Source organism: Homalodisca vitripennis, chromosome 4 (genome assembly GCF_021130785.1).
Source record: "Homalodisca vitripennis isolate AUS2020 chromosome 4, UT_GWSS_2.1, whole genome shotgun sequence".
Classification (NCBI taxonomy): Eukaryota; Metazoa; Arthropoda; class Insecta; order Hemiptera; family Cicadellidae; genus Homalodisca; species Homalodisca vitripennis.
In genome coordinates this window covers 83857838-83880132 of record NC_060210.1, presented here as the reverse complement: position 1 = coordinate 83880132, position 22295 = coordinate 83857838, and the positions used below count along the sequence as shown (strand labels likewise).

Here is a 22295-nt window from a genome sequence, read left to right as displayed (position 1 = left end):
TGTACCTATATTATAGAAAAGTGAAATTGGTTGACATACAGATTCCACCCTGTATACAATTGCTGTGTGAATTTAGTTTTTAAATTAGAAATGCGGATTTTCATAAGTATCTGTTAGAAAAACTTGGAGGAATTAAAGGAAATGGTTTCGGTGCCTGACTGATTAAAATGTACCTATAAAATGAACGCACCGAATTGTGTTCTGAAACACCTCTTATAACTATTAAAGATCTAGTCGATGTGCTAAATTATACGAAGTGCCGGGCAAGTAACGGGCACCGTTAGGAAGCTGCGTGCTCATCGTATTTTATTTAACAAAAGTGCTCAGAATGGGTGTTGCGACTTCTGAAGTACCGGCGGGTTTAGTGTTTGTACAAGGCGAGGCATAAAGTGCGAAAAGTACGCCCACTACGTGATGTGGTTAATGAGTAGAGGGAGGAGAGTACGGGGGGGGGGTATAGGCAGAGATTGTGGCAATGATTCAACTGTTCAATCCTATAGCAGGAGAGATCATCAGTCGTTCATCTAAACAAGACCGCTCTTTATTTACCGGTGAGTATAATGACCATGAATACGAATGTATACAAATGAATAACACGGCTCCACAGTCCGCTATATTCCCTTTTTTTCTTTGTCCACATTATACGTAGAAGTGCAGGCTCCCTCGCTTGTGCGCGCAGTTAATTACACGTTATAATTACGTCGTGTAATTTTGTGAAAAATATTGTTCCTTTGTTGTCACATTATTTTATGCTTTGGTAATACACGCTTTTCATACCGAGCGTTAATTAATTGCCATTTAACACGGCGTGACACGGAAGAGGAAAAAATGAACGATTAAGTGCTTTATTGACGTTACGTTAAGGAATTCGTTTTTCTGAATTACTTTACTGTTTTTACCACGGTATAAAATCACTGATTCCGTGACCAGTATCTTATTTGTTTCGGGCCATTAAATATGTAAGTTTAATTTATTTTAAGTACGCATTCCTTTTCTCGGATGGGATACATACGTGATCTCAACTCCTGCAGGAGATCGGAATCATCGACCAAACCACTTAAACGTGTAGATGCCCCTGAAGTCATCAATTCTCACCTCATCAATTTTCAAGAGTCACACATTTTTCGTGTTCCGTTATCTCGGCGGACTGATGGTCCTGCAAGGGCCCCGGCTCTGGTAAGTCACGCACGGGCCCCATTAGGCCAAAACTGGTCCCGGTAATTAGCGGTCCAGCTCTCATCGGGTTAAAAGCTTTCCAGGAAACTGTGCCCTGTTATCAGAGGTGCCATTAGTGACGGGGTTATGATGGGCTGACGGAGTGCCTCTTATCAACGGAGTCTCTCTCCGCTCTCGGGGCATCGCGGTATCAGTCGATACGCTCGCTTCGCTTTATGGCACCTTTTTAATACGCCTGTGTGAATGGAACCAGCCATTATTGTCGGGCATTGTTTTGAAGCACTCTAAAAGGCTGTTAGGGACCGTACACAATAAATAAACGTAAACAACGTCACTCAGCAACTATCAAGACGTATAACTCCTTGGGATGTGTAATTGCTTTGAAATTTATGTTTGTAAAGTGGACGTTTCCCTACACCTCTGCACTAAAAATACTTAAACCGTGTAAGAGCCGTGTTATTGAGGAGAAACATATTATGACGCACACAACCTACAACCAGACAGTTACCAATTCGAACACGTCTCAGCGTTAATTTAATTCGCTCTTCAGACATTTGTAATGACCACATCTTTTGACTTACTACAATATTGTTGTCAATGCTAGAAAGAAAAATTGTAGTTTGAAGCTACATCATTTTCGTGAATCGATAAGAACATCGTCTAGGTCCCGGTTAAGCTCAAGAGTTTTGGTTGAAAGTTGTCAATTTTTATAAATCGATCAGAATTCCAGTTCCTCAATTTCAAAATGTGTATGATCTTACAATGCTCACAGGCAAGTCTTGCCACTATGGCTTTGCAAAAGGCTCCAGTTACAATAATTATTAGTCCAACATGTTAATCTCTAAATAAAGTTGTTATCGAAATTCAAGCTGATATGTTTACAGGTTTTGCTAGTGGGAAAAAAGCAAAATACGCAGCAATGGTGCTTTGTACAGTGTTGTAGGTGTGATTACATTTAATCCAATTTTACTAATCTAAATGTTCTAAACAAAACTCCCTATTACAAGTTTACAGTGGTTAAAATAACAAAACGTGTTCTTTTATTCACAATTATACTCGTATTATAGAACGAAAGTGTAAAAAATTGCTTTGTGCCTGTATTCTATAAAGGTCATAACGATAGATGACACTTTCGATGGTGCTGTATTGGCGTTTTTGGAAGCCCCGAAACATCACAAACACGCAAAAGCATTCATTGTTCGGTGTCAGAAGTTTGATCGAAAGTAGATCGTTGGTGGTGGGGTGGTGGCGGGGTTGGAGCGCTGTCTTGTCCCTACAAACTTGTGGGGTAACTTGTTTATAGATAAACCAACAACCCTTCATTGGTCTTGAGAGAGTTGACCGGGCAGTTTATTGATCAGGTAACTTCGTACGTGCCTGCCCTTATTGGTTATTCAATGCTTATGAACAAGAAATAATTCCGCTTGTTCTTCAGATTACTTCTGGTACAATAGCACAAATACAGTATTGAATTTTATTAAAGTTTTTCCTGTAATAAAGCAGTGCTGTGAATGCAATACTATAAACTTTAACGGCTTAGGTGGTTATGTCCTACGGTATAGCCGTGAACTATGCTAACTCCCCTTAGGAATGGGTTTATGGGTTTAGTTGTTGATTTATCGTCGTGCCTCTCCGACAGATATATTAAAGCGACTTAATTCCTATGTTGTAGACACCATTTCTCGCACAGCGAATAATTACATTTATAAAAATGGATCCATGTACGAAAAAAGTTCATCCTTCTTAATTCTTCAGACTAATGCATAATAAGATATCTGTTTTGAATTATAGGAAAGCTGCTTGTAAGTAGCGATAAACGAGCGGTTTCAAGGGAAAGTTGTGCGGTACTGTTCAAGTTCAACCAAGTTTTGTGAACTGGGAGGGCGGCTTTCAGTTTTCTTTGTCCAGATATAGAACCATTCTACCTTGTACATGACGAAAACGTAAACTTCAGACAAAGGGTTGTTCAAACGTTCCGCCAGGGGCGTTTCAGTTGGCGATAAAAAGAAAAGTTGTACAATTCACTCTCTTAAGCAGTTTAACAGAATTTACCTCACTCGCGAAGACTAACTAAATATTCCATCTCGCAGGTTCGGTTAAATTTCTTTTCTCGTGTTTTTATTTGTTTTCATATATAATTAAGTTAATTAAAACAAGACAATATCTTATTCACCAACATTGAAGATTGGCTTGGTTTGGAACTAAAGTAGAGAATACAATATTTTAACAGGCGATGTGAATGCTAAGAAACACACTCTAACACAAATGGGGGACCAGTGGGTTAAAGGTGATTTCCGAGCCACTTTTAGGTGGGTACACGAGCTGCTTGCACAGGATCGCTCAGCGGTCACCCATCCAAGCATCGGCCACGCTCGACGTTTCTTGATTCGGCTATTTTACGATAACCTGCTCCATTGGCCAATGTAGTTTAGGCATTATGTCAACGCAGTCCGTGTGGAACATCTGCCTGTTTCATGATCATGGACGTTGTGACTCTGACCCCCCCCCCTCAATCACCTGTGCCTAATGAGTCCACGAACTAATGATGTGCTCTGTTTTTGCCCCGAGCCTAATGGAGCGAGAGCGGCGCTTCGGGCAGCAGCGCGTCCTGTGGCTTACCGGACTCGGGTCGTGTTTCGTGTCAGCTGGACGGTGGAAGCTCTCCGGAACCCTCGTAGGTCTTCGTTAACCCGCTCCAACACCTGGCTGCCACTGTCATGTGTCGATAAACGCCCAAACAATACGAGTATTTGGAGCCGTTCTTTAAATTTTCTCCACTTTATGATAATTCTCATCCACGGTTATGTCAGAAGCGGATTCAAATTATTCCATACAATTAAGTTATGAATCCATGATCACATATAAGGAACCCCTCTCCGAAACTTAAGAGGTCTTAAACCACAATTCCCTTAGGATAGCCTCCTGAGCCTCGATTTTTGGAACCTATTTTATATTCCCTAAACCATCCAGTGTGTCAGCTCGCCCCCCCCCCCCCCGAAATAACGTTTTATATACGCCACTACCTCAATCCTAGAATCTCAGATGTTCTGTATCATAACTGTATACAAATCCTTCTTAACACAATGTCAGTTATATCTGAAACTTCACATCAGAGTTCGTGCACAAAGTGATGAATGTTACATCCATTCCAGAGCGATTCCAAGTGGCCCAATACCCAAATAGCTGAAAGGGACGAGTGCCAGACGGTCGCGTCGTCAGCTGGAAACCCGACGTTATTGGAATCCTCCGGCTCCACTATCGGTTCCGCCAGCTTGCTTTGCCTTTCTTAAAGCGGCTTTGCCTATTCCATTCCCTTTCGTCTTTTTAAGCTTGTCTTATAATTGGTTTTCAATCTCTTTGAGCTCTCTGTTGAAATTCCAGTAATATGGCAATAAGTAGGCTTTCCTAGCAATTTCGTATATTTTAGTTTACGTATTAAAAAGGGTAAACTTTTATTATGATTTCGGTTTGTCTGTGTAATGTGCAGTAGAAAAGAGAAAATGTACCAATTGTATTTAAAACGTGTATTCTTGTAAGTAGGGGTTTTTTCAGATGTAAAATATTGCATTTTACATACTGTACAATGTTTCGTCCGGTCAAAACAAAGTATAAAATTAGCCAACACAAATATTTCCCCCATATTTTTTATGAACACTAATTCCATTCTCAATTTCTTTATTTTCCTATCGAAACGTTGTCACTTATTGTAAAACATGAATATATTGGTTTTGAAGACTATATTTATATATTCCTTAAAATACTAAAAGAAAATGTCATCTTTTGAGTCATGCAATTCGTGGAGTGTGGTCCGATTTGTGACATTTTCAGAAGTTAAGAAATCTTGCGCCGCGGTGTTTACTACGAATATCTAGAAGTAAATCCAGTCAAAAAATCCAGCACATCTCGCTGTTCTTTCCGTTGACCCCTTTATCTTCCCGTTGTAACTGGCGTAAATCCTGTGTTTAACTCGAAATAGTGACTCTAAAGCAAGATTGCTGGAAGAAACAATAAACCGCAGTCTCCCGGGAAAAAAATAATAAAATTTTAATTACGCTTTCCTGACCGAGCGCGGTACGGCGCGCGGCGGGACGGCGTTATTAACAAATGTAATTGTTATTGTTATAAGTTCTACAAGCTCGCAGAGGCACTCGTCCGTAATTGCGTTTTGAGTTTTGTTTACGATCGCCTCCACTTCAGCGCGACTCCACGCCAAAACTCCATTTTGACACTGTCAGAACCGAGCAACTGATTGGAAACTTAATTTATTTGACCGCCTAGAGCCCTCAAAGATAAACAGCCCAAGTTATTTTTCGGCGAGGACGACCAACCGCCCTGGGTGCGTCGAGTGAAATACTGCAAGTCGGGTCAAGTGTGTGATAACATCGAATAAGCAATCTATAGACCAATATATTGTTTTTCGTTCCTCGGAGTTTGGAATTTCATTGCCGACAAAACATTAATATTGCTTGAGGAAGTGAACTCACTTATGTTGGCTTAATATTACTTTCTTTACACCTATTTCAATAACACGCCATTAATATGTTTTTTGTGTTGTATGGACAACATAAAAATTCTAGGAGGAAAAGTTCCTTAAATAATTTATTTGTAATATAATCGTGACTTGTAGAAAAACTACTGATATTTAAAATAATCATTACTTAATGTAGATAAATATTTGCATTTTTATTCGTTCACTGTTTAATATCTGACCAACACGCGTGCAAACATAACAAACTGTTTGATTTACATACGGCTCAGTATATTTTATACGGAGCGATACAGGGGTTCACTTTAATGGATTTCTCGACAACAGGCATGCCTGCGAATATCAATGGCACAATTACCTATTTAATTTACAGCCTGGTATAAAGGTCGGGCGGATATTTGCGGGTTTAACCCTTTGAATACGGTTCGCCGGAAGGTATAAAACTACCCATTACCATGGTAAACGAGGGTATTCGTTATGTCTTTTACGGAATGACAGTTCTTCTTCTCTTTTGAATTCTAACCTTTTCACAATTCTGTGTCTATTCGTTCATTTCTATTTGTTTAGTCACTCAATCATAAAACAATCTCAACGGTTTGTAAAATCTGAAATAACATTTTTTTTAATTTTAAATGGTCAAAATGATATTCTACAGTAGCTTTATGCTTTTCATCATCCTAGCATTTTATACTGCACACTCAACTCAATTTATGCGTACAGTAGAAACTCACCGAGTTGTAAATCAACACTCCTGCACTTCATGTAGCGTAGTACCTCTATTGAGCTCCCTATATTACACGGAGTGTATAATTACAAGCGATCGGCTGAGCGCTCATTCAAGTGGTCTTTGGTATTTACTCAGAGGTCTGTGACCACAAGAGCGTGTGCGCCGGCCGCAAGAGTGCAGGGCGACGCGAAAGTGGAAGTTTACTAAACGGTGTCCCTGTATCCGGCCCGGGCCGGTCGACTACGTTACCTGACACCCGGGCTTCCTTCCTTCCCGACATAAGGTGCTTCCTCGCCAGGATTTGTGTTGAGTGTCGTGCAAGGAATCTCGACCCTTCTGTCCTCTTGACCCGGCTCCGCTTTCAAAGCTACGATCGTCGTATGTTCGTGTAAGTTACATCATACCGCTTTGAGATTTAGTTGAAGTGCCAATCGCTTCTGTCTTCTCAAATTACGATATCACAAACGGGTACCTTCCTCCGATCTCGATATTAAGGAGCGTCTGATGACCTCTTAATCGCATCAACTTGGTGCACAAACGAGCACCTGACGCAGGAAGCGAAATTGTGAAGACGATAACGCCTGGTTACAATAAATTAAGTGGTCTATTTTTGAAAGCTCTAGTTTTTATGTGACCCCGCTTATTCTAGCAATTTTATTTCAATCCACGTGATTCCAGTTCACTACAAACGTGCGCAACGAGTTTACATTTCCACAACAAAAGCTAATTCGAAGTGGACATCCGACGGAGTCCTTCCAGCGTCGGACAAAACAAATATTTGTTGACGATAAAAACTGAGTAATACCGCGAATCCACCGAACTGTATTGCGGGCAGATACGTGTATTGTCTGCGATTCAATGGTATCGTCCCGCGGGTCCAATATGTTATTTTATAACCCCCCTCCCCCCCGCCGTAATGCCCCCTGGTGGTGCACGTATATCACGCGGAAACCACCGTATTTCATCAGTTTATTGTTAAATTAAACCACCGCCACGTTAGTGTCTGTTTAACCGGGCCTGGGCCGACATCTAGGCTCTGGGCTGTTTTGTATACAACGCCCAACTAACGGTCTGTATATGTTCATATTTGACACCACGTTGTTTTCTAAAACCTATCTTCATGATAAAAACACTAGGATGTATTCTTATAACTGCACAAGCCATTCTGTACCTGTACTTTAAATTTTAATCGTGTTATAAAAACGATGATCACAACAATCAATATTTTATAATGTAAATATTTTACTCTGGGAATTTAGTTGTAATCGAAAATGTATCAGGAGAAACTTATTACCAGCAATTTAGATGACAACACTAATAAATTAAAGTTAATTTACACTTTGAAGGAACCTTTTAATGCTTGCAAAGGCTTCCGGTTTATCTCTTTTAATATAAATATAATTCTTGAAGAAACCATTCCAATAGAAGCTGCAATCTCCTCAAATCCTTAGCAATCAAAATGAAAGCTTTTACAGCCGTGTTAAGTGACATCGTCACTCGGATATCGCCACGTACATCGATATATCGATATACTGCTGTCGAGGTTGCGGTACTCCCATAAACCTAAAGTAATGTTGTTATATACGACAGTATCGACTATTACAAAACATAATAATTACGATTCTAAATTTCAATATTATTAAATTCTTTGTTCGTCTTCATGATGGCGTTACTCAACCTAAACACTTGTTTACCTTACCCATTACGATGGTAACCATTTCCAAATCAGGCGAATAAGAAAAAATAGTTTAGTGGTAGTTAAAATTTATGGATATTAATAAAAAACAATGCAGATAATGACATCACCTCTCTTGGAATAAACGTGATGTAATATTTCTCCGTACTATTGCAGACCTTGCTAGGCGATTATGCACGTTTGGCAATCCTTCAGCAAATTTCTGCATCACGCAAGTCCGATTGTGAATCAAAGTATAGAGTCAGAATTTAGAAATACTTGGCTGTAAACAATGGCTGGAGTAGAATCAATTAGATCGATAACAAACCCAAATAAATACGTTTAGGTTGTGTTTTGTTTTTCTAAACAGTGCGTAGCGATTAGATGCGATAAACTCGGTTATTAATCGAAGAAAGGAGGATGTTATCGCCGTGTTGACAATAATTATTATTATCTCCGTAAAACAACCGATGTAGAATTTAATTAAACACTGCACATTGTCGTCTGTCCGATAGTTTATGTTGCCGTAAATAAAACATTTGTTTAATCAACTGACCGTACTTTGTTGGTTTATGAACATCCATTGTTATGATTTGTTTCGTATAAATTCTGTCATTGCTTTACCCTAACAACGTTCCAGCCTAGGGCAACGAATATACGAAAATGAACGCGAATAGACGGGTTACGTTAGGACACACCCAAGGCATTTCCGTGCAGTACAATAGGCCAGAGAGAGTGAGAATCATAAAGCGGGAAAACGAGCGCAGTTTTTCACGAACCATTACGCCATGGAACATGTCTCACTTTCCGCCAGAGCCGCGGGACCACGACCAGTGGTGCCAATCTTTGCGCGCTGAATGACATCTACTTTGTAAAAATCGTACTATACAGAGTTATGAAGAACAAGTTACTGTAGACCCTCGGGAACATTATATAAATTAACTATTTATGAACCAAATTATTAGTTAATATATTTGTAACTATCTATTATTGTACGATAAAAGAAATTGGCTCAAGGCTGTAGTTATACACTTCTCGGAATATAACAGTTAGGTACTGTCGGTAAACAACCTTTATTTTCTCACTACCAATTTCTTCGTAAATTATTAAGAAGTAATATCAGTTGAGAAGTTAAAGCCATGTATTCGCGACACCATGTTCTAGCCTAGTATTAGCGCATGTAGATCACACCGCTGATATGTCAGACCTCGTCGCTCTCACTGCACGTGTGACAGCGTACTCATTACACCAGTAAACGATTTCCATATCTATCGTTCACACGCAACCTATAACATCAATAGCTTCATTTTCATATCCATAGGTTTATTGATCAACGGTTTATTGATTTTACACTGTCTAATAGTATTGAATGTCTTAAACTCAAATGTTGTTACAAAGCAAACATTGTCTGTGCTATATTAATTAAAACTTTGCCAATGGTTAGAAGATGCGTTTGTCAATGAATCCTATTTCCTGAGGTAATTCATTCAAATTGAAAAATAATTCATTTTTAGTCCGGGTAGAAGCGTTAGGCCAAGCACTATTTTAACAGGAGGAATGCGGTTTGTAATTTATGTCCCAGTTCCGAGTGTGGCTCTATGAAGTGATAATTTGGGACTTGCTTAAAATGATAAGTCGGTCCCCGGTGTGCTATCCTTAATTAAAACAGAATATGCGTCAGATCCTGCAGCCGGTTCCACTGTTGTGGGATTGCGCGTAGATTAACGCCCGGGAAAATTACTTTCCACTTTTTCTTCCACTGTAATCCGAAACCTCGGAGACACTTTTATTTCCTGATACCCTTTATAATTCCATTCCAACAATTTCATTAGACGGAGCAGATAGTATATCGAGGTTAAGGAGATTAGGTTTTAATCACAAAGTGAGTTCAGGTTACATAGAGCCCTGTGAAAGCAATAACAGCTGATGTTGTTAAGTTTGAACTAGTTGAAAAACTCTGTAAACACATTATTTGCTGCAGATTGCTACAAAGTAAACTACTTTATTACTGCTTCTTACAAGATTGTAATTGCTTTTTTTTGTCGACAGCAGGAATATTCTACGCGATCCAAATATATTTCGCATCGAAATTTGTTGAATTATAGCTGAAAAATGTTTCTTTATCTGTTATTTTCACTTATCGATTATTTCATTTATTTTGTAATACAAGTTGACTTTTTATTGAAGGATATATTGAGATTCAGACAACACTTTCTCATTACAAAGTATCAAAATACGTTAATTAGCAATTAAAATAATATGAATGGAATGAAAAATCTATGAAATATTAAAGGAAAAAGGTCATCTATACATACATCGCCCTGACAGTTAGTTTGAAAAAATATTATTAGGTTCATAACTAACAGTTTTATAACAAGTACAACTATCAGTGATATAATCATAGAGTACACAATAAAGCAACTTTTACTGGCCCGAAGGCTTCAACACTGCTTTTATTTATTCTTAATTGTGTGCTAATCGTAAATTACGAGTTTCTTTAACTGGGAACAGCAGCGGTGGCACAATAATGCATGTTTGCTTCTGCTTTTGTTGCGCCGTGATTTGATCAGCGCGCAGGTGGATGATGAGATGAGGCAAGACAAATGAAGACATCGCCGAGAACGAGAAATACGAGTCCTACCCGAGAAAGGGTAAGGAAGGGTAAAGGACAAAGGGAACTCGGTATGGTGGCAGATCTCATCGTGGCTATTATATCTGGATCCAATTCACCGCAGAACAATTCCACTGGTCTTTCTTTCATCCGTTGTGGAGGAAGCACGCGCGATGGGAGGTCGCAGCTCGGAGGCTTTCCCACGACGTCGGCCGGTGGATCATCGACTGACTGGACGTGGCGATTGGGAAGGGGATCAACACGCACCTCTACATCCCGGGAAGAGGTTTCGAAAGTAAATAGTTCTGAAATCGTGGTGCGTGACTTAGCGTCATTCTCAACTCTTCAAACTTTCCTTCGAAGAAAGTTATAATACAGGGCCTAGTTTTGAAGAAAGCACCCTGACTTGTAAAGGTTATCTGAGATCCAAATAAGGATCTGGAAATTTCTGTGCTCTAAAAATTATTTGACTAGAATAATAGATTTACTCGACAATTTTGCGTACCAAATCAATAATTTACTGGATTAGGAACTAAAATGAGGTCGATTAAGTGCACGAATTTAACGAGTTTTGGCAGATCCTTGGAGATGCTGGGTGCAAGACCTCGAGCGGGAACGTGCAATAAGGCCTCAGACGTACGGCCACCGAGGCGAGGATGAGATACGATAATAGCCAGACGATATGGGCCAACACCTCGCAACTACAACATCAGATGAAAGTTTACAATAACTTAGTGAGGACAGAAATTGAATGTTTTGGTGCCTGCTCGGCAGGATGCACCCCCTACCGGGTCTCTCATAAATATACAGCCACGGGACAGAGTCCATTACCTGTAGCCCTGTTGCTTCTCAAAACGGGTGATTAATGGAAATAGCGCTGTACGCGTTATTATCTTTCGCATTATTGTTTTTCAAATGCTCACAAGAATAGTTCCCTGCAGATATGGAAATGTAATTATTTTTATTCAACCATTTGTCACACCCGAACAGCGGCGCCCGCCTCAAATTTACGGCACTAAGTTACAGGTAGAATACCTGGCGTTCTCAAATTCAATTTTTTATTCTTTTTTTGTAACTAATACTATGTAACGTTGTTTTCTCAATTCTCACCAAAACTATCTTCATAAAATTGCATTTTTAATCCGATAATACACATAAAGATTGGCAGTTTATAGAAAATTAAAATATTATTGTTGGATTGAATTCCAACTCTGTAGTAGACAAACTATTGGTGTTAAAAACGTCGTGGTGTTATCAAACTAGTAATCATCGAACAGTTGAGATGTTTTCAATGTTTTTATTAAAAAAAGGAAGATGTTTTTATATATTCCATTTATGTCCAACAATAGTGAAAAGGCTGTGCAAGGCTTTGCATGGTTAAATTTTTTAGTTACCCCAATTCAACGTAAATTTTCAACTTTTGATTACAACCACTTATGAACATTGTTGAATATGAATATAAATAAATTTAGTATTTATAACTCTGCCGGTTTTAAATGTAAAATATTCTCTACACCTCATACAATTTTTATATAATATTACGTTTCAAATTTGTCGTTACTGTCCACGAACAAAGACGAGATTGAATGGAGTTCTAGATAGTCGCGATCCCGCGGGTTAGCAACCAGTTAAGAACAAAGCTACAGGCTCCGGTTCTGACGCCGACATACGGTTATTAGCGGATGCCGCAGACCGTGACGCGGGAGGCACGAACGTGCCGTCTCGCACTCGACATTCGACGAGCGCGAACCGCGCGGCACTCCGAATGAATAAACGTCCAGCGAATTCCTAATCCCTCGACAGCCCCGTGTTGGCAATCCTGGTACAATATGAAATAAAGTGTATAAAAAGGCGTGAGTGCGAGGGAGAGTATGGGTTCCGGTTCCGGGCCAGCGGACTTCACGGACCGGTGCGCGGCTACGGCAGGCTGCCTTGTTAGGTCGAGTTAGAAACATAACCTCTCCGGACTGTTTTGCCTTACTTTTAATCCGCTCTGTGAATATAAAGTTCATGTAGTATGTTATTTTTTGTGTGTGATTTTTATATACAGTCTACTACTTCTATAGTAAATAGGTATTTAATACGAACTAACTCCCGTAGGAATATATGTAATTGTTCATATGTTATTAACGACCTGAAAAGCTGCATTTTGCTCTCCATAAAAGTGTTGGTAAATCTGTAATTATCCAGTAGACCCGACACTTCCTTTCTAACATATTGGTGCATAATTTAAAAAATATTATCTCAAAAACTGTGTTTGCTTTTTGAATAGCCTTAAAACTGTTAACTCATTAAACAAACATTAGCTGGAAAGAGCAAAAATCGAAAATTGTGTTGTAGAGTGGTCTTGATTAATTTTAAAGCAACTGCACACTATTTCAGTGCATCCCATAGCGATAAAGCATTTACCCAATACGACACTATTGCAGCTAATGGAACATATCTCTGTGTTTCGGTGTTAATATTCAAATTGGCTATCCACCATAGCACTTGACATCAATTAAACCTATTCTACCCCGCATGTGATGCATATTTGAGAAGGGCTTATGGGCCAAACAAATTGTTACCATTACCTCTGTAATGGTTTTTGACCACAAAAAGTTATTTAAAGAACCCGTACAAAATTTTAATTGTTGAATATTTATTTATTGAGAGTTTGCATATAATCGTAGCAAATAAGAGTGAATTGATCATGACGTCATTAACCCGACTGTTCTGGGAGAGATAGTTATATCTAACGGAAGTGGAGTAACACATGTACCGTACAACGTCGAGTAACGTGGAGGAACAATACTTAAAGAACTATAATAATGAGATTTGATCTCTTGGCCGGCCACGATCGGGCATTGTAGCCGGCACGGGCTGCCTTTTTGTTACTGATCTGCATAAAAACGAGGGTCGAGTGAATCCGATTTGAAATTACCTCGGCGGCTGCCGCATTATCCTAGCTGGATCACGTGGTTTCTAGATTGCTACTCGTATCGCCACGGGACGTCCTCCGCACTAAAGAATAGCTTGGAACGGCAGTGTCTTCTTACGAACGGTTTCTTTCCAACAGGCTTTACATGTTATCTGTTAAAGTACCGGTATTTATACTAATCGAGAGATATGTACAAATACGCTAAGTTTTGTATTCAGAAATATTTCTTCGGGAATTCTGCATTGTCACAGGTATAAAACAAAAAACTGTAGCCCACAGGATTAAAGTCATGCATCTGAATAAATTATAGAGATGAAATGCTGTTTGCATTTAGAACATCACATGAAAAACAGCATCACTATGATAGTTAAAATGGTTTAACTTATACATTATATAAAGTCATTGCCGTGTAGACTCTGGCGCATGCACACAGTTATATAAAAACATTTTAATCGATTGTTCTGTTTTTATTTTTACTTTTTAGGACAAAGAGGTCGTCCGTCAACGAGCAGGTTCGGAAGAACCGCTCAGTAGTTACACCCTTAGTCCGGCGCCCAAATCGTGATAAAGTTTTTCGGTCCATTTTTAAACCGACCCTTCGAGTTTTGCGATTCTATATTGTAAGAAGATAATTTCCGCGGTTGCGTGTAAGCCGCTTGGAGTGGGTTTGTAAGAGCTCTCCGAGGCGATGAGGGGTTGCGCTAATCTCGCCTCTAATCCGTTGATGCCTCGGGCTCTGGCGTTGATTTGTGTGTATTATCAACCCCTGAAAGACGTTCCGGGCACCTGTTGAAACCGGGTTTTGTGCCCGAGCGGGGTCCCGGTCCCGACTGTCCCACCCCCGCCCTCCCACTAAACACATGTGGAGAAACTGTGAGAACGGAGGCGTTATTGCCCAACTTTACGAGCCCTGCTATCGCTATGTGACGCTGATAACCTTGATATACGCGCGGTTGCCATTCTTCCCGAGAAAATCTTTAAGTACTGTTGCGTTTAACGTATCTAGGCAATTTTGTCGTACATGATGTCCATAAAACCCATCTAACAACAGTATTTTCTAAACTGTCGGTAAGGAATACAATGCGTTTCCACAAAAAATATCAAAGTATAATTTGGAGTTAAAAATATTAGTTTGTAGTTAATAGTATATAAGTATCATATGAAACGTTCACTGTAATAATTATTCTGAGAGGTTCTTTACGCTATGAACAAGAATTCAATTTTTACGTTATAGTTGTTTTCTACGCCTTAATTTTAGTCTTTCGCTAACTCAACATCTATTTAATATTTTTAATCTTTTCCCAACCAAACAAGTATTTAATTATTTGAAGATTTTGAAAAAGCTTCAAATTGTCTAAAAGTAAACAACTATCTGGATTTTCGCAATTTACTCATTTACCCAAAACAAATACAATCAATATTTGTAGATGATGAGTTTTTCCCGGTTTTCCCAATTGGCCTCACAAACGTTTATGATTTTCACAACCGTGGAGGTAGCACCGCGCCGCGCCGAAAGGGTAAAACAAACAAAATGAATTCAATTACCTCTAAAGGTATGCTTAAACGTAATTTGCACACGCGGCCCGACGGGAAGCCAACCAGATTTTGCCACTAATGTAGGTTAATACTCCCAGGTTGTGCAATCTGCCGTTATAAAACCTCCCTTTCGTTGCCAAACCAGGAATTTTATCTCTTAATTTAAATATTCGCACGGCTTGTTCCCTTCAGTTTTTACACGATAAAATTGAAACAACAAAATCGTCCCTAGTGAAGGTAAATAGACGTTTAATGCAAGTATTTAGTTCTAATCGACTAACATTGGTACGGTACCAGACGGTGCGCAGTGTGTGGGAAGCGTTTCTCAAAACTAATATATCTCAGGCAGTAGTTTATTTTATTGGATTTATTGCCTAGCATGTGTACAGTTGGCGTGCGAAACATTCCCAACCTTTGCACGTCTGTTCCCTCGCTCTTCTCATTTTAGTTGCTACAGCGATATTATTTCTTACACAAATTAATCAATCTGTGCTCTCAATGGAAGTTTTGCATTTTTATCACAATTACTTTACTGAAATTTAAATTAATTACCATCGCGAAAAATAAGCAGAGCGGCCACAAGATGAATTGCCCCTTGTAGAAAATGATAAACTAACATACCGCCTCTATCCCAGGTAAAGTAAACTATAACGGGTCCCCATAAAACCAAAACTCACTCAAATGACTATAATTTATGAGAGCACTAAACCTTATCACTGGTGGAAGTACAGTATTACGCTAGCCGTCTGCTTGCATGCATTAATCTCGACCTCCCCCGACCTCGCCGGGTCACTTCCTCGGTCTTACTTCTTTTATACCTCGCTCGTTAATGCTGAATTAATGTTTAATTTTCTAACTGGAAGCCTGACATCGCACCGAGCCATAAACAAGCTTAGATGTGAGGTTAGGAGAACGTTAAAGGTTTTGTTACCATAATATCTTCTTCCTCTTCTTTTACTTTTTTTACAAAAAAAGAGCCTTACAATATAACTATCGAAGACAATAAAACTGCAGATACTAAAATGTTTAGAGTATAAGTTTTCTTGAGGACGGTAGGGCATTATTAAATTTTCGTTTTCCAATTAATTCTCACACACTTATTAAATTATTTAAGTTGCTACGAAGTACCATGTTGGAGTGGGAAAAAGTTATTAAACCGAAAATTAATAGCTTTTTGTGTCCGCTATAATATGAATGAACGCCCTTCGTAACTTGAATAAAGACCTTTGATGTGGAAAAAGTAGCAGGAGCGGGATAAAAAGGCTATGGAAATAATAATTAAAATAAGTTGGTCCGGTCCGGAGATAAGTCGCCATTGAAGCTTCGTCGCGGGGACAAAGAACGCTTTTATCCGTCATTTTTCACGGGCCGACGTGACTCGACGCGCCTGTGAAAGAAACTCTTTCCGTTTCAATACAGTTATTATCTGGCGAGCAAGGGCTTCTCGGCTCAAAAGGTCCAGATCTGGGCCTGATTACGTACCAGGGCCTTTCTGTGGAAATAAGGGTTAAGTGTCGGCTAGGATTACAATTTCAGATAAAGTTCTACAGCAGCTGCTCGTTACTCTTGAATATTTTGAATAACGTTGAATAATGAGTGGGCTTCACGCCCCAGATGAGTTTAGTTCGTGCATTATGAATAATTGTACGCGCTTAACTCGCGTTACGTAAAGACTTGCATTTAAATTAATACATTTTACACAGACGTGCGAACATGTGATCACGAGTTTTGCGTTATCTTCGTTTTGGTCGAACACATAAATATTCGGTTTGCCGAATATTTAACACCGACAGCGAGAGCGAAACAACTGCAGATATTGTTTCATGGTGACGTCATGTCAGTGTTGACAATTCATTACCAGCTGAGCGAGCGGTCAGATGTCATCCTCTCAACTCCTGTAGTTAGCAAGCGTTACACGACTGTAAGCGGACACTTTGGTCCCTGGGGAGCGTAGGAAACGACTTAAACGTTCCACGATTGCGACAACATGAGTGACATCACGTTAGATAAATCCCGGTTTACGATCTACATTTCAGCCGCACCAATATATCTTGAGCTGGGTAGGTCTTTGTTTCCTTTTATTTCCCTTTGTTTTATACTTCTTTTAATCAGCCATCTTTTTAGTCGTGTCTTCATCAAGATTCAGTGTCAAAGGGAATAATCATAACATAATTATAACTATTGTTTATATATTAATGATTTAAGTTGTCTTCTCAGTGTCACCAATAAATAGTTAGACCTCTGCTATCTCTTATTTTTTTCTTTATTTACTCTTACACCTGTCAATTGGCCTCGAAAAACATTCTTCTATACGATTAAGGTGGCACTAATCAGCCTTATTTATTACCTTATTCGTAAATGATTCTATTTACGACAACCGTGTGAGAGTGAAACAAGGATAATATGTTCCTTTCTACTAACAATGTCTTAACAAATGTCTTAACCAACAATTTGAAGTCTGATTATCGTTCCGTGGGCAAATTCGTGTGAGAAACGTACTAGAAAATACGTATTTCCGACAACATAATTACATAACATATTTTATCAACCACACCTTATCTGTAAACATTTATCTAATAGAACATTAGATTCCCTATAACCCTATCAACCAATTTCATTTCAGTTTTGTCTTCACCTCCAACCAGATCTGAACCATCTCAACTCTGAACCAGATCTCCCAAACTCAAAATATCTATCTTCAAGACTCCATTCTCAACATGTTCCTCTGTTGCAGGTGGCCGCCAACTCCGCCTCTCAAGCTCTTCACCACGCTTTGGACGGCCGTGCCCACTGGTCCAGTGTGACAGTACTACTTCCTAGCCACTGGCCTGACTCCTGCGTGCCGGCCCACATCCCTGTCCCCTCTCAGGGCGAGACCCCGGACATCCGCATAGGCGCTACCCATCCCGTTTACGGCGACACCGCCTGGACTCAGCAGTCTCGACCTTGCGGCCAACAAGGAGACTTCATCTACCTCAGCCACCGACTTCTCCTGGAGCCCAGAGATGTTGGTGAGTTCCAAATGCATTACCAAAATGTGTAAAATACAAGTTGTTATTCTTGACGAAGTGAACATATTTAACACTGATTTTTTTTTATTTTATTCTTCTTTGTTTTTACATATAATACCAATCTATTATAACTTAACTTATCTTAAATGTTCAAACTATCACTATCAGTAATCCAAAATGTTATTCTTCACAGGCATAATATGTAAACTTAACTAATAACAGTAGCAACTGAAATTACAGCTATCTGGAATACAATAAAGGGCTTTTCTCAAACAGATGTACGCTTTTGTCAGCAAAAATAATCTGCTAGGCCGATAATTGAACGCAATCAGGAGTAATAGTGTTAGCCTTAATCGAGCAGTTATAACTGGGATCTATCTTTGTTGTTTGAAAATTTGTTTTACGATCCAACTTTATAAGAAATAAAACTGCCTTCTTTTAATTTAAGATACTTACTTTCTCTCTTCCTTCTGACGCTATTGTTCTTTTCAGGACGAATGCTCCTGCGGGAGTGGGCCAAGTACAGATATGGTGTGTTTGATGAGGTGGGTTATTCCGGTGATGGTGTCTACCCTGCCTGCTACCATGGTGACCTCACCCAGGACATCCAGATCAACGGCTGCTCTGACAAAGCCCTTCAGCATGCAGGGTAAGACAAAGTTGTTTGTTGGAGCCAAATTGCAAGGTTTATGTCAAGAGTTGACTGTAAGAGCTATACCGAATTCTACGACCTAAGAGTTTAGAAGAACAAATCAAACAGATAAGGCTGGAATACCCTGATATTTGTGGAAGAAGGATAAGGTGCCTAGGGTCTTACATTCTTAGCCCATAGGAGATCAGAAAATATTACTACACAACTCTCATAGGTTTTTGTAGATGCCTCAGATTTTATGAGTAAACAGAAGTTTATAATGGTGTAGAAGACTTTTTAAGATTAAGTGAAGAGTATTTGTTCCTTCCCTGCAATATTCCAAGAGTGTTGTGAGAGTTTCCTTTTACTATAATGACATACCTGGTTTCATGGCATCTCGCTCAGGATATCCAGATCAGACACTTCAGATAAACTTCTTAAAATGTATGTCAGGGTTAATTGTGGAAATCAAGGAGCATAATTGAAAAACGTTTCTAAATATACTGAATAGAATATGAAAACAAATCTAAACTTTTTTGAGGTCCTGGAAGGCACAGATTACAGATAATGCTATTATCATGTGCTGCATCAGTATACAGTTAGGTATGGTAAAGAGACTGTGAGGTGTATGGAAGATGTATTGATAGAAATGTGCCTTCAAACTTTTCAAACTCTGTTAATACATCAAATCATGAAAGTATACTTCAAACTTATCTAGTTTTAAAATTAGAAATTTTCTCCTGATAGTTTAAAATTCTAATACAAGTTTATATAATTATTTCATTTGACATAATACAAGTTTATATAATTATTTCATTTGACATAAACTAACCTCAGTTTGTAAACGTTACATAAATTGTATGAAGCGATGAAATTTAACAAAGGAGTCACATACTCGTGCTTACGAGTCACATGACTTTTATTTGTAATTGTCAACATTTAATCTTTTACACGCTTTTTAATTTATACAACTGTGCACTAACTACTGTTTCATTAAACAACCTGCAATAACTGTTCTGAGTACCTTCTATCGTGGAGAGTAATTAAAATCATAAACAAGTCTTTTATTGTTTAAAAAGCAATTAACTTTAACCAAGGTTTACTTTGAATGGAGAGGAAACATTTTTCATTCATGAAAGTAAATTAATCTCATAATTTCTTTCTGAAGGATAATTCAAGTATTAGAATACAATTCCATTACTTCATCTGAAATGATTTTAATTTTTCAGGCTTTTCTCAAGATTAGCATCAATGAACAAACACCTGGCTTTGGCCTTTGGTGGGCTTGGATTTTTAATTGGAGCAATTAGAATAACAATTCCATCACCTCATAAATTTACCGCTTAATAAGAATCTTATTCAAATGTTTTTTTAATGATTGCATAACTGATACAGAAATAATTGCAATATTTACATAGTAGCTTAAATTAACTTTTATTGAACTGTATTATTAACATATTACAATGTTGAGCACATTACTTCTAATTTTTACAGTATTTCAAATTTATTAAGAAGCAATTGGTACAGTCATGATATTAATGTATTTACACTGTAAAATAGATTCCTTCCAATTATAGTTTTTCAATGCGACTGCCCATCATAATCACTCTTTTTCCATAATAACAAGAGGAGCTATTGAAATGGTGAAACAATTTCAATATTAATTATATTTCAATGTTAACTAATCGTCACTTATTAATGATAAATACACTGTTTATATACAATACATATTCTTTATGCAGAAACAGCTCACATCTTAACTTATCTGTTAACTTCTCTTTCAATTAATTTTCAAAGAAAGATCATATTATGTACTAAAATCCTTCATAATTCAAGTGAATTTTGTATTTTATGTGTTTACTTGAATAAATGTTATGCATTGAGTTGTACATCATGCTGATAGTCTTCTGTTCTCACAGGGAATGCCACTCCGGGATGCCGCTTAACGTATCACACTCTGTGCACCCCGACGCCAAGTCTTCCCTCCTATTCACAACCGAACCAGAACATATCACCCGCTTCTGTGATACCATCACTCATGACCGCTTCGCTCCAACCAAACACAACTCACTGTGTGGCCATCGCAGCATCACAGAGGTCATCCGTAGCCATCGGGACTTCCAGGACAGGTACTTCACTTTTATAGTTCTGTTCAAGAAAGATGATGGTACTATTGTAATGGTTTAATGAACCAAGTGGTGAGAAGTAATTCGTGGCATCTTTAATTTGATATATCAAAGTACCCAACATTTGGAGTTTTGCACTTCTTAGAAATTTTAAAGTTCAGTACCATAATACTGAAATGGTTCTTTAGTGAGAGTTGTTATCCAGAAACCAGAATTTAAAAACTTCCTTCCAAACCATATCAAATGCAAAATCAATATTTTTCCAAAATGAAAATTGTGATCTTTAATTTAAACTGGTGTTCAACATAAATATGTATATTATAATATACATTTAAATGTAAGAAAACAGCACAAGTAAAAAACCTTATGCAAAAATATGTTTTACTGAAAAATATGTTTTGATAAAAATTATTGTTTGCAAAAGCACAAATAGTCTTAGTCAGGTCTGGAAAAAACAGTAAATTTAAACCAACTGTTTTATATTGACACCACTGTAGTGACACTAACATTGGGAAAAACTGTTTTAATTGTTTATTAGACTGAAATCATAGATTTATCATTGTTAAATAAGTTATCTGTAAAGAGGAAGACTGGTTTGGAAAAGAGTTTTCAATTTCATCTAAATTTATACAGGCCATTATTTGATGTAGATTAAGTTATTTTAATTTATCTTAATTTAATTAATAAATACGGTACATTAAATTAAATATTATGTACAATTATTTATGCTGAGCTTTATAAAATTAAAAGCAGATTTAATTCAAGATTATAACTAGTACTTTTTATGATAAAAGTTCCTCATATAAAAATGATAATAATAAGTTTATAACAGCAAGACATAAACATCTTGTTTATGCTTTGAAACAAGAAAAGTTTTTAATGATTTTTTCAAGGTTTTGTGTAGCTTTATTGTGGTTCATGCAAAGAAATAATTGTTTAACTTTTAAGACAGTTTTTTTATAGAATGTTACTTTATTTTCAGTATCGGCGAAAACATTGCAGTGAACACAACACCTAATATTGTGTACAAGCGAGCGACCTTGACACGATACGTAGTTGTCATTGAAGACACCAAAGATATGTTGATCAGGGTAAGTATGCACTATTGTGATCTATTGTAACTTTTAACTGTAGATAATTTATGTGAACATATGATGAGCTCCAGTGATGCATTGTTTGCTCTAAAAACTACTAATGACGGGAACTGTACAAAGTTGCCACATAAATTGCAGTGTTCCCGTAGCTGCAGAGACATAATCACGAGCCCACATCCATCACTTAGCCTGACACACTCATCTCGCTCTAAATTACTGAATTTAGAAAACTCCATTTTTCTTGGCTGTTTACATTATTGTAACATACAATGGCTTTAGTGTCTCATGGATATATAAGTACC

The 22295-nt window shown here is 38.1% G+C and overlaps 1 protein-coding gene across 1 annotated transcript in view; it reads left to right on the top strand.

Annotated features, from left to right (window-relative positions):
* Positions 1–22295, top strand: part of LOC124359667 (calcium-activated chloride channel regulator 1-like) — a 95015-nt gene that overhangs the window by 64686 nt on the left and 8034 nt on the right. The window contains exons 2-5 of the mRNA XM_046812606.1: positions 17866–18142; positions 18635–18791; positions 20693–20902; positions 21882–21990. Coding sequence (XP_046668562.1) covers positions 17866–18142; positions 18635–18791; positions 20693–20902; positions 21882–21990 — 753 coding nt within the window. The remainder of the gene's footprint in view (positions 1–17865; positions 18143–18634; positions 18792–20692; positions 20903–21881; positions 21991–22295) is intronic.